Source organism: Sturnira hondurensis, unplaced genomic scaffold, assembly GCF_014824575.4.
Source record: "Sturnira hondurensis isolate 20B ecotype Veracruz unplaced genomic scaffold, ASM1482457v3 Scaffold0004136, whole genome shotgun sequence".
Lineage (NCBI taxonomy): Eukaryota > Metazoa > Chordata > Mammalia > Chiroptera > Phyllostomidae > Sturnira > Sturnira hondurensis.
The window spans coordinates 55,511,515-55,524,788 of record NW_028076767.1 but is presented as its reverse complement, the minus strand read 5'-3'; the positions used below and the strand labels follow the sequence as shown (position 1 = coordinate 55,524,788).

At 40.7% G+C, this 13,274-nt stretch overlaps 1 protein-coding gene across 1 annotated transcript in view; it reads left to right on the top strand.

Moving 5' to 3' along the window:
- The window catches only part of UPP2 (uridine phosphorylase 2), a 33,809-nt gene extending 21,130 nt beyond the window's left edge, over nucleotides 1-12,679 (top strand). The window contains 3 exon segments of the mRNA XM_037043471.1: nucleotides 2,332-2,364; nucleotides 2,367-2,477; nucleotides 12,454-12,679. Of these exon segments, the coding sequence (XP_036899366.1) occupies nucleotides 2,332-2,364; nucleotides 2,367-2,477; nucleotides 12,454-12,605 (296 nt within the window). The 3' untranslated portion in view covers nucleotides 12,606-12,679.
- The last annotated feature ends 595 nt before the right edge of the window (nucleotides 12,680-13,274 follow it).

Here is a 13,274-nt window from a genome sequence, read left to right as displayed (position 1 = left end):
CCCCACCTCCTTCCCCTCTGGTAACCATCATAATGTTTTCTACATCTTCAATTCTGTTTTTGTTCTGCTTGTTTGTTTATTTTGTTTTTTAGATGTAATTGTTGATAGATATGTATTTGTTGCCATTTTATGGTTCATATTTTTAATTTTCTTTTTCTTCTTAAAGAAGACCCTTTAACCTTTTATATAATTGTGGTTTGGTGGTAATACACAACTTTAGTTTTTTCTTATTTGGGAAGTTCATCTGTCCTTTGATTCTACATGATACCTTTGCTGGGTAGAATATTCTTGGTTGTAGGTCCTTGCTTTCCATAACTTTGAATATTTCTTGCCCATCCCTTCTAGCCTGCAAAGTTTCTTTTGAGAAATCAGCTGACAGTCTTATGGGGGCTCCCTTATAGATAACTAACTGCTTTTCTCTTCTGCTTTTAAGATTCTCTTTTTGTCTTTAACTTTAGCATTCTAATTATGCTGTGTTTTGGGGTGGGCCTCTTTGGGTTCAATTTGTTTGGGGCTCTCTATACTTCCTGGACTTGTATACCTATTTCACTCACCAAGTTAGGAAAGTTTTCTTTCATTATTTTTTCAAATACCTTTCCAATTTCTTGTTCTCTCTCTTCTCTTTCTAGCATCCCCATGATGCAAGTGTTGGTATGCTTGAAGTTGTCACAGAGGCTCCTTACATTATCCTCATTTTTTGGATACTTTTTTCTTCTTCCTGTTCTGATTAGTTGCTTTTTGCTTCCTTATATTCCAAATTGCTGATTTGATTCTCAGCTTCATCCACTTTACTGCTAATCCCTCATAAATTATTCTTCATTCCAGTTAGCGTATCCTTCCTTTCTAACTGGATCTGCTTTAGTTTTAAGGTATGTAGGAAGATAGGCTATAATATCTATAAATGTTACTTCAGGTTAGTAACATTTTATTTTATAACATATGTATTATAAAATGGGAGCATGTTGGGTCTGATAAGGTTGAAACCCTCTGTCATAAGCCTCTGGCCCCTTTGTTGGGAGGGTCATGGATGGGTTTTAGCCAGAGTTTGAACATGACAGTGTGTTGGAGTCAGTGCTTCCTTTGGCCTTCAAAGAATTTTTAAAATATGAGGGTTTTTTGCCAACATTATAATTTCCTGAAGTTTCCCATGAAAATCCATAGCTTTGGCTTCTTGAAATAACATAACATGAAAAAATATAAAATAATGCATGACAACCTGGCCAGTCCCAGCCCACATCCAGGGCTACATTCAATGAAGGCAAGTTGAGGCTGCTCCTGGACCACACAGACCTCGTTGACAATACCTGCTTGGCTTCTGAAACACCTGAGTTTGAACTGGCTCCAATAACACTACGTTAGAGGTATTGTCAGGCAGCCTTAAGGAGAAAGGAACAGGGAGAAGCAGACAGCTAGGATGGGAGTAGCCTAAAAGGTTAGAAAAAAAAAAGAGGAAAGGAAGCAAATAATGGATGGTGATAGAGTGCTATTGGCTTCCCTGCTTCAATCCTGGACATCCTTGGAAGTGGGGCACAGATGTATGTTTCCAGTGCCTGCAGGATGGATGAGGAATTAGAGCATCACACTTTTTTCTACATCCTTCCAGTCCCACTAGCTGATACAGGTGAAATTAAGTGATCAGTGAACACCAAGAGCAGCCTAGAAGGGAAAGGGTGATCACAACAGGTTGATAGACAGCCTGAGAAATGTGTGGCAGAGAAGAAGGTAGACAAATGGGATGTCTGTTTTTGGCCAACATTGTTATGAAGGGCAGATGGACAATTGAAATGTCCAAACCACTGTCCTGATCCTCAAGTAGCTCAGAGTATGGTGAGGTTTGAGGTCTCTTCTTCTCCCCCCAGCACCTGGCCCCGGGCCATCCCTCAGTCACAGGAGCAAACTGAGATACTCCTCAAAGGGCAAGTCTCTCAGTGACTCTCAGGTTCAAAGTTTTCTCTTTGAAAGTAACAAGTAATCTCTGGGGTGATGATTTGGCACTGTGTGAATATCCTGTAACTCAACTGTCTTTTATGCAATGACTCTTAGCACACATTGAAAAATGATGATATTTCTAACTCCATTATCTTTGGGCATAGTGCTGGCTGCTGTGGCCACTCAATGGTTACTTGCCCCAGACCTGGGGCACTCAGCACCATGGAGACTATTCTCTACATATGAGACTCTGGAGTCAGGCACAGCCTTGCTCTGAGTCTAATGATACAGACTCAGATAGTGGGGTTTATCCTACCTGGGGTGCAGGCATGAGAGTTCCGGTGAGCTGTAGAGCACTGTGGAAGGGTATCAGATTGCTAAATGTTCTCCATTCTTTTTCAGGCCAGGGTCGACTAGATGGAGCACTGTGTAGCTTTCCAGAAAAGAAAAGGTAGATTACTTGAAGAGAACATATAAAGCCAGTGTCAGGAATATCAAGATGGAATCCACAGTGTTTGCAGCCATGTGCAGGCTTTGTGGTCTAAAAGGTAAGTCCTTTATGAATGCCTAGGGTGACAGGCTCTTCCTTCACAAAGTTACTTTCATTCTACAGGAGAAGAAAAAGAAATCCAGCTTTGTATTATCTTGGGTTGGAGGCATGTCTTACAATTATTTATATTACAGATTATTTCACAATGTCTTATGAGTGGGCAGGACATTATTACCATTATGCAGATGAGGAGATCAAATCTCAAGGGCCAAAAGCAAGTTGCCCAAGGTCACTAGCTAGTGCACTAGGCAATCAGAACTCGATAGAAAGTTCTGTTTTCTTCATCCTGGTAGTGACTGCTATTTTATATTACAGTTGAATTTATCTAGACACGACACAAACAGAATACTTCAAAAGTACTCCACCAAAGGACAAAGCATCAGTGCAGTAGTAATATGTTTTTTTTTTAAAGATTTTATTTATTTATTTATCTTTAGAGGGGAAGGAGAGAGGGAGAGAAACATCAATGTATGGTTGCCTTGTGTGCATCCCCTGCTGGTAGTTAGCCTGCAAGGAACCAGCCTGCAACCCAGGCATGTGCCCTGACTGGGAATCGAACCGTGATCGTCTGGTTCACAGGCCCGCACTCAATCCACTGAGCTACGCCAGCCAGGGCGTAATATGTTTTTAAAAGTTAAGTTATATGCATTTTTGCTTTTCTCAACTTTTTATTTTGAAATATTTCAATAATATAGGAAAACTGAAATACAAGTATAGTAAATAGCTATCTGCCCTTTACCAAGATTCAACACTTTTAAATATTTTTCCACATTTGTGCATGCCCTTTAAATATATATACAGTATACATATATATGTGTGTGTATGCAGATATATGTGTATGTATATAAAAGCAGCCTTATTTGCTTTTCTTCCTGAATTGTCTATAAATGAATAACAAGCATCATGTCACTTAACTCATTCCTCAGCATCATTTCCTAAGACTATAAATATTCTCCCAATGATCACAATACCATTATTAAACTGAAAAAAAACTTTAAAAAAATAAAATAAGTTTCATAACATCATTTATCCATTTCACATTTAAATTTTCCTAAAAGTGTCTTTTGTGCATTATTTTCTTATCCAATATCAAATTAACTTTATACAGTATATTGCTTGATAATTGCATCCCTGTAATTTTTATATCTAGAATGTTCTCCTTACTTTTTTCTCTCCATACAGTGGATTTTTTTTTTGAATAGTCAAGGCTGTTATCTTGGAGAAGGGCCTATGTTCTAGACTAGATCTGCCTGTGTGTTTCAGCACGGGTTTCACCTGCTCATCTATGCTGCACATTTCCTGTAAAGTGGAATAGTGGTCTGGTGATCCGATCAGATACAGCTGTGTGGCAGGAACAGTTCAGAGACATGTAAACATTCCATTGCACTTCATCAAGGAGATGTAACGTGAGGATGTCCCACTTGTTCAAGTGGTAATGGCCATCTCCCCCCATGTAAAAGCTAAAGTTTTCTCTTTATGAGTAGCAAATAATCTCTGGGGTGATAGATAATTTGGCACTGTGGGACTATCCTGTAACCCAACCACCTTTCACCCAATGATTTTAGCATAGGCTGCAAAATGATGGCTTTCTCATTGCATCATTCCTTCTACATTTATTAGCTGGCATTCTTCTTTAAGAAGAGTTTCTTCCTTACACACCTTCATGCTTCTCTCTACCTCTCTTTTTCTTCTTGGTTGGGGAAAGTCATTTTTGTATTGTGGATTTTGTTCAAATCAACATGTTATTATTTTTCTGTCATTATTTTTGTGTGTGTGATACTCAACTTATCCCAAATTTGGCCAGGAAGAGCCCCCTCAAATGCACCCTTTTTTTGTCCTTTTGAAATAAATGTATTAGCTCTTGAAAATTTTCTCACTTTTAGGCACAACCAGTATTCTGAGGCACAAGCTGCACTTTCCTTGCCTCAAATCTGGAATCAATGTTTCTCTGGGAAGCTCTTGTTTCTTTCAGTGGAGAATGGTATTAAGGAACCAAATATGGGTGCAGCTTGCATTTTTATTTTTGGCGAAATTATTTTAAGAGTAACACCAACCTTTGACCAGCATGAACAAAACTACTGAAGTAAAACAATTTTCATGGGCGCTAGTCCACATAACTATTCTTTCTGACTTTAAGTTATTTTCATAGTCATCTTCTAGACTTAACTTTTTAAATTTTATTAATGGAAAAGGATACAGCTGCAAAGTCAATAAAATGTTCTTTATTTCATTGATTTTGAAAGCCTCAGATCTAAAGCATAATAACACCATCTACAATAATGGTTTTGAGTGGGACACAGTACCCCAATATTAATATTGATGTCCAAGAAAATGTTGGAGCAACTTTTTCAGAATTTACAGCTTCGAATTTCACACATCAATGACCCTTTTTTTTCAGAAAAAAATCCATAAAATATGTTATTGACTCAAATGTGTTTTATAGTGTATCTACTGAGTGCATGGCATAATAATAAGGCTAGTTTTTATATCAGATTTTGGTTCATAAGTTTATCTCAATCATTTTCTTCTTAAACAAAGAAAGACTTTCTTCTGAGCATCAACAAGTGGGTTGAGTACCCAAGCACTAGGGATACAGTAGTGGACATTATAGACAAAATCTCTGCCCTTATGGAATCGAGGGAAGGAGATGAACAACAGGGACTAATGCCTAGTAACATAATGATATTTTAGATGCTGAAGAGAGCTGTGACTAAAATAAGGTAGGGAAAGGAGCAGGGATAACCTAGGTAGGGAGGGAAAAAACACAATATGAAGTAGATGGTCAGGGAAGGAAGCATGGAGAAAGTTCAATTTCAGAAAATGCCACATGGACATCGAGGGAAGAGCAGTCTGGGAACTGCAAATCTAAGGCCACCAGGCAGGAGCGTACAGGGTGTGTTGTCAGAACTAGAAGACCAGTGTGCGAGGAGGGGAGTGACAGCAGTGGAGGGTGATAAGAGACTGGAGTGCAGGTGTTGTGGTCACGTGAGAAGCATGACTTTCACTCTGAGCAAAACGGGAAGTCACTGGAAAGCTTTGAATAGAGAAGGACCAGACATGACTTGGGGTTTAATTGGGCTGTGTTGCTTGCTGAGTTGGAAGAGCCCACTGGGGCCAAAGGTAGAAGCAGGGAGAGGAAGAAGAGGGCAAATACATCAGTGTAGGGAGAGGTGGTGGACCAGGGTGAGCACAGCGAAGATGGTGAGCAGCCTCATTCTAGGCACATTTTGAAGGCAGATCTAGGAAGATTTATTGACAATGTGATTGAGAGACAGAGAGGAGTTAAGAATGATGTACAGGTTTTTGGCCCAAGCAACTGGAAGGATAGAGCTATAACTAGGAGAGAGGAAACAAGGAAATGAAGAAATGGGCTGAGCAAGCAGGTGGCTTTATGAATCTGGAGTTTAGGCAAGAAGTTTGGACAGGAGACATAAACTTGTAAGTGGATAGTGTATTAATGACAATTAAAGCCAAGCAACAGATGAGATGACGAAGCAAGTGAGGATAGAATCAGATGAAGAAAGGTCCTTGGTTAGAAGTTAAAAGCTAAGGGAGGTGAAGAGATCCAGCAAAGGAGACTAAAGACGGGAGGCCGGTGCCACTAGCAGAATACTTGGAGAGTCTCGTGTCCTGGTACCCAAGAAAGAGACCTTCAAAAAGCAGTGGAGAATTATAGCATGATAATGCTTCATTTGGTCACAACTGGGATTTTAATTTCAATCAATTTGAATACACAAAACTACAAACAGAATATATGTGCTAATTTTCCTAAAAATACATTTTAGAAAGGAGTTATAGTTCAGGAGAGATTAATTATAGAGCCCCTATCCTTAACTACTTCCATCTCTCAGAGTACATGTACAAGCGAATCTTTGTACTACCTGAGTGAAGGATGCAAATGTATCCTTGTCCTCTTTAGGAGGTCATCATTAATACCCTTTTTCAGAGAAACAATAGCATCTGATTTTCTCTCCACAGTTAGTGAGAGTTAGAACACCAGCTGAGGGCCCCTTGACCTCGCCTAAGAGCAGTCCAATCAGCACACGGCCCGCAGGAACTCCTGGATTCAGACATTTCTGTTGCAGAAAATGCTCTTCACATTTCTTTATTATAAAAACAACAAATGGTTCCTTGAATCCCAGCTCCACCTAATATGCAAATAGAGCAGAATTTAGCAACCAGTTTAAACATAAAATGTCTAGTACGAACATGCTATCCTGATATATGAGTAAGTTTGTTGATGACCATCAGTTCCTCCTTAAGAGGCTGTGATTGGCAGCCAGAGAGAATCCTGGGCTTGTGAACCCTGGACCCAAGTCCAGGATGTTGGACCCAAGTCCAACATCTTTAAGGATGTTGCCAAAACTTTAGAAAAATAATTCTGTTGTAAAGACTTTTCTGTCCTCGATGCAAATCCTCACAACCTTGCTCTCTCTGCCACCTACCATCACCCTCCTGCATTCCTTCCTTCCTAGCATGCTCTATTCTGGCTACCGGCTGCATTTTTCTTCTTTCTGCTGCTGTTAGTAGCTGATTTTGATTTGCCAGTAGTTCTCTTTCAGGCCACTGCTGCAGCCTTGTCACAGCAGACCCTATGGGCTGCCAACATTCTCACTAAAGGTTGCATCTGTACCTCTCTAACTGTGTAGTTCTCTAGAGTATTTCTGTCTGAATTTCTTTGTTTGTGAATACTCCACTGTTTTGAAACCTGAATTTCTGGTACACTGCACCCTAGAAGATCAACCACCAAGAACACAGACAAAAGCCCCATCCATGCATATGCTGCTACCATGTCCCCACCTTTCATTGCTTCATAACATCCTCCCCCCACAATAGTGAGGCTTGGGAAATGTCTGTGGAAGCTATAAAAGCTTGCTTAGGGGAAGGGCTGAGAGAAACTTCACAAGCAGCTGTTTTAACATAAAGAAAGCTAGGGAGGATACACCAATAGTAGGCAACACAGGTGGCCTCTCACACTTGTTCAATATCCCCATCCATCCCACTCCCACTTTTAGTAATGACCCAACAGACCCCATCTCTCCAGGCAGCTTTCTCTAATGGCCTTTCTGTCCCTTTAATACTACCAGATGACTGAGTCCAATCTGATTTCAAACTATGGTGATGATGGCTAATGGGTTATTTAAGCAAAGGTCTTCTAGAGACCCTTCTCCTAACTCAGAGGAGTCACTCACTCAGTTTGGACCAGTGCAGAAACAGGCCTTTCTGTGTCCACCTGAGACAAGGAGGTCTTGGGTCCACATGTATTACCACTTCTTATCTGTGTGATAAATAAGGGATCTCACCATAACTCTCACTTTGTCAAGCCTTGAAATGCTACCTGGACTAAACCTACTCACATTCATTCTACTCACTCATTCATTCTACTTCATTTTTCTGCATATAAACTATATTTTTAGGTTCTTTATACATTAATTTACATATTACTTTACATATATTCATGCTGAAAGCTACAAGTATGCATTTAATATCTCTCTCCATTATAATATGAACACCATGAGAACAGGATGTTGTTTGTCACTTTCTTGCTAACATCTCCAGCACTTAGAATAACATCTGCCATGTAGGCATTCGCTACATGCTTATATTTGCCAAATGAATGAATGAACAATGCAAAGAGTCACTATTCAACCTCTATTTACCATGGAAAGTGGCTATAGCAAATGCAACTGGTTCCTTCATTCCCCAACTTCGTCAGTGGCTTGTAATTGTCTGAAGGATTTTGGAGTACCTTGTAACTGTCCCAGTAGGAAGAGACAACACATTAAATTTAAGCCTCCCATTTCTGTAAGGTTCATGTGATATTTCTGCTTTCTCAGTAGCCCCCAAACTTCTTGATATTTCATAGGTGGACAAACTGTTTGAAATGGGTCCACAGACACCAAAAAGTCACTGTTGTTATCCTGATCTCATTGCCCTAACAAAGAATAGTGGGAATCCAATGTTGCTTTAACAAAGATTTGGGAAAGGAAATAGTGGCATTCACAAAATTATTCTATATAGAAAGGCAGAGGCTTCAGAATACTGTAAACCCACTGTACTGTGCTGCATAAATGCATTCATCTATGACTTTATAACACCCATACGCCTGCCTGTCCCTCTCTTAGAGCAACGCTACTTTGCTTGAACCCCCAACATTCTGATTAAAGGTGATAATCCTTTTGCACTGTGAACTTGTGATAAGTATGTTCAATTAGTATCCATTTTTAAAGCGCAATGCTACCTTTTGACATACACCTGCTTGAATGGCAATATATGAAACCTAATATTTATCTAAGATTAAGGTTCTGCTTAAATCCTTTTTGTCTTTGGTGTTTGCAGTACTCACCATGGTTTTTCTTTAGGGTAAAGGAAGAATTCAGTGTTATTTCCTTTGACAGATACTGGTAACTTGGGGGATATATTTAGTCTTCATAATATTACTTTGTTACAGTTCAATGAAAGGGAGCAGAATCTTGACTTTAATTCCATTTTATGTTCTTCTGCTGGTCCCAGCAATGAAGGATATTGGGCTTTAGGAACTGCGTGGTGATCACTGATAAAGTAAAAAAGATATTGCAGCAAGGATTAAAGATTATATTTCGTTTGGAGCTGTAACATTTCTTAACTCTGTAGTGGGAAGAAGTCAGAGTTTTGAAATGTTATTACACGAGGGTGATATTTCTGCTTTCTTCAAAAGTGACCGACTGCAGCTCTCTTCACCCTCACAGAACAAACGGTGGCTCAGAGAGGCTCCCACAGGGCTTCACAGCTAAAAAGGAGTGGAGCTGGGATTTGAACCCAGCTCTGATTTGAGGCCCCTTTGGTCATGCTCTGCTGCCTTTCCCCAGCAGCGTCCCGTGGGTACACAACGTCCGCAGTCTCTCTTCAGAGCCACCACCACCACCACCACAAACAGCAGATTCACTGCCCTCTCTCTCCTCTTCCTGCTAAACCTGCCTGTCAGGGGTAGAGCCCAGGGCTCTGCGTTATCGTCAAGTTCGGGTTCTGAGGGAGGTAGCCAGTGGAACACATTTTGAAAGACGCCAATCTAGAAGAACAAATTGTTTCTATGCTGCTTAGTTTTGATCAGCCCCTTTGCATATGAATTTTCTCCACGGAGTTACTGATTCACAGCCAACGGCCCGAGATTGATGTCTCAGGGGAGACAGAGGCAGCACAGAGGCTCTGGGTTGTTGAGAGTCCTGTGCTTTATACACCAGGAATACAGGGGGTAAAGATGGGGTCTGCTTATCCACTCAAACCTTGAGGGGTGAAGGGGGCCATGAAGGGCCAGGAGAAGTGGAAGAGGAGCTGTTGTAAGAGCCAGGCTGGGAATTCCCAAGCTCCCCTTTGATACTTTGCCATTTTCTGAGGCCTAGCCCTGTCCGAGTTCTGTTTTCCACAGGGGAATTTGTGCCTGGCTTTGCTGTCTCTGCCTGCAGTTCATGGGAAAGCTTTCCTGGAAGTTCATTCTGAATCAGAAAGGCGGGGGTTGGGGGTGGGGGGTGGGGTCAGCAGAGGTCCATGGATTCCTAAGGATTCATGGGTGGGCTACAGAGGCCCCAAACCCCTGAAACTAAAAGCACATATTTTGTGTGTATATCCACATGTGCATGCGTATTTTGTGAAAAGAGATTCCAATGACAACTTTCATCGGATTCTCAAGGGGACCATAATGGTTCCGGAAACCTGAGGTTCATCGAGAGTTCCTGGTGCTCAGAGGCCTTGAGCGCAGGGTTCACACCCATATGTGTGCCTAGCACAGTGCAGCTTGACATCAGTTGCTGACAACCCCCTTGGTGACAGCTAGGTCCCTACATGTACCTCCGCAGGAGCCACCTCCCTGCCTAGTCTGAGGATTAGCGTAGCAAAGCTGTCAGGCTTAATTTTGACAAATTGTTTTGGGCAATTAGTTCCTTTTAATTGCTCATGGAAATAGTAATTGTAGGTGACAAGATTATTATATGCTGCTTGTCCAAGGGGCCTCTAGGGTCAAGAAAACACCACTGAGATTGCTATGACCTGTTCTTTTCCATCTTTGGCACTGCCCTTGAAATCTCCAGACATGATGTTTACCCAAGTCAGCTCCCACTCTGCAAAACGTACAGAGTGTGGGTTTCTTTTCCTTCTTCCAAGGGAAGGATTAGAGAACAACTTTGAACACTTCCCTGCTACCGCCTGCTCATGCCAGGTTTCACAGACTCGCTGACCATTAACTTGAAAACCTGGGGATGTCTCTAGCCCTTCATTTGCTTGTTTACCTGTTCAGCCAGGTTGCTTGACAACCAGGTGAGTTTTGAATAAAAAGGGCCCTGGGTGATGAAATAGTTAACTCAGCTGAAGTTGAATATTTTCATTCCTTTTCACGTCACTGAACAGGAGGGTCAGTTTGACCGGCAAGTCAGAGCAGGTCTGCCTCATGGTTCAGCATGTGGCAGCTCAAGTGACAGGTAGAGGGAAAGTATGGAACTCTTCTTAGCAGTTTAGGAAGCTGGGAATTGGCTGGCTATTTGCTAGGTGTGCATATTGGGCCATTTGTTTGACCTCTCTAAGTCTTCATGTCATCATCTGTCAAAAGGGGATAAAAATAAGAGCTGGCTCACAGTATAAGACTGTAAGGACTAAATGGTGTTATAGATGCCTGGCAGATAGTAAGAAGTGAACCAAGGAGAAAAGATAGCATCTCTTATAAGCACAATCCATTTCTCCTTCCCAAACCCAGATCTTATAAAGAAGTCTGAAATAGGGGAGAGGTCAAACAAATAAATATTGCATTCCAGTCCAACTTTATCTCCACACCGTCAAAGCCTGTGAATGTAACCACATAGAGTCCCATAAACACTGAAATCCCCTTTTACATGCTGCAGATGAAGGCAGAGATTATTATACCATCAGTTCAAATTGGCTGACACTGATTTCCCTGTGTATAATTACATCCCTTGAAATGAAAGATTTCGTGTAAAACTGACAGAAAAGAATTTGTAGGAGACCCAGTTTTTCTCTCTGATTCTTCTTGATGAAACAAACCAGAGAATCTGCCAATCATGGTGACTTTTCAAACATGAAAGTTTCAGTTTGTTTGTTTTTAGAAAAAAGTTTATTCTTTTCCCCTACTGTTGCATCTATCAGAGGATTTTATTCCCATTCTTTAGAAAGTAAATGCTAATAAATTTGCTTCTTCATTGAGTTGATTTTTTTTAATTTTTAGTTTTAGAGAGAGGGGATAGGAAGGAGAAAGAGTGGAAGAGAAACATTAAATGTGTGGTTGCCTCTCATGTGTCCCCTACTGGGGACCTGGCCTGCAACCCAGGCATGTGCCCTGGCTGGGAACCGAACCAGCAACCCTCTGCTTCACAGGCCTGTGCTCAATCCACTGAGCTACACCAGCCAGGCGAGTTGATTCTTATATTTCAGCATTTCATTTAATATTTTTCTTCTCAAATTTAATGAGGGTCAGTACTCACTTTTAATGGTATTGCCTGAGGTCAGTATTCATATCTTTTGTATTTACTTTACTCTTCAGCAAGGGATGCTGCAGGCAAACTCAAACATTGCACCGGGGAGTAAAATGTCATCTCAAGAATAATGGCTATCTCTCCAGTTCTATCCTCAAGTAAGAAGAGCCTCATCTAACTGGAAATAGGATAGAAAGCTGGAGGTTTATGTGTCCTGAATGGCAAAGATGCCTCCTTGTTCTTAACCTAACATAAAGCTTTCTTTTACTCTAGCCAATTGTAGGGGAAAGGAAGAAGGGAAAATGCTTAAAATTATTTCCATTAATTAATTAGATGGAGTGCTTGGTGGGCGGCCACAGAAATATGAGTTATATATATAGGAGGCTAGAGGGTTGCCTGGGTTGCATGTACATGATGGAAAATGACACAAGGTGAGCTAGGGATGTTGAGGTGGTAGGCTAATGTTCCCCCACAAAAGATAAAACCTGTTTTCAGTAATGGTGGTGTTTGCTCTTCTAGCTGCTGCGGTCTGTGTGACACTTCTGGACAGACTAGAATGTGACCAGATCGACTTTCCCCACGAAGTTCTGGTGGAGTACCAGCAACGGCCTCAGCTCCTCATTGCCAACTTCATCAAACAGCGACTTGGACTCTGTGACCAGACATCATAAGTGGGCAGCCCAAGCCTTCCCTGCAAGTTTATAGTTCCAGTTGCCATGTTGATGTTATATATTATTTATGGCATTTTCAGATAGTTTCCATCCACTTGCTAAAATCATAATAGAGTGGTTTTATAAAACTTCTTTCTCCTAAAAATAAATTTATCTTAAAAGAATTTCATGCATACATTGAATTAAATTCAAATTTTGTATAAGAAGTCAGGCTAATAATTAAACATTTAAGACCCCTGGCTTGTGACACTTGGAGTTTCATACGCAGCATTAATTAAACTCACATCAAAATAGACCAGCCATTCATAGACACGATTATCAGTCACTGTTTCTGCAACCAATCCAGAAATCCATGTTAGAACGTTGTCAGGCACTTCTGGGTTTTAGACAAGTGACAGAAACTGCTCATGCACATTCAAAATATTTACAGAAAAAAGAGTAAGTGTAATGAAAGTCTATGGGAAATGTGACCATCCTTCTCCCCCACTCCCACATAATTTCAGCATACCACAGAGTAGAATTAGAATCTCAAGTTTGCCTTTGTTTGTGCTTTTATCATGAAATATAGTCACACACTTACTTTCAAGTGAAAACACTCATTAGTGCAAAGATTCTCATTTTTCTTCGGAAATCACAAATGATTAAATCAAGTTTTTTCTTTTAAAGAAA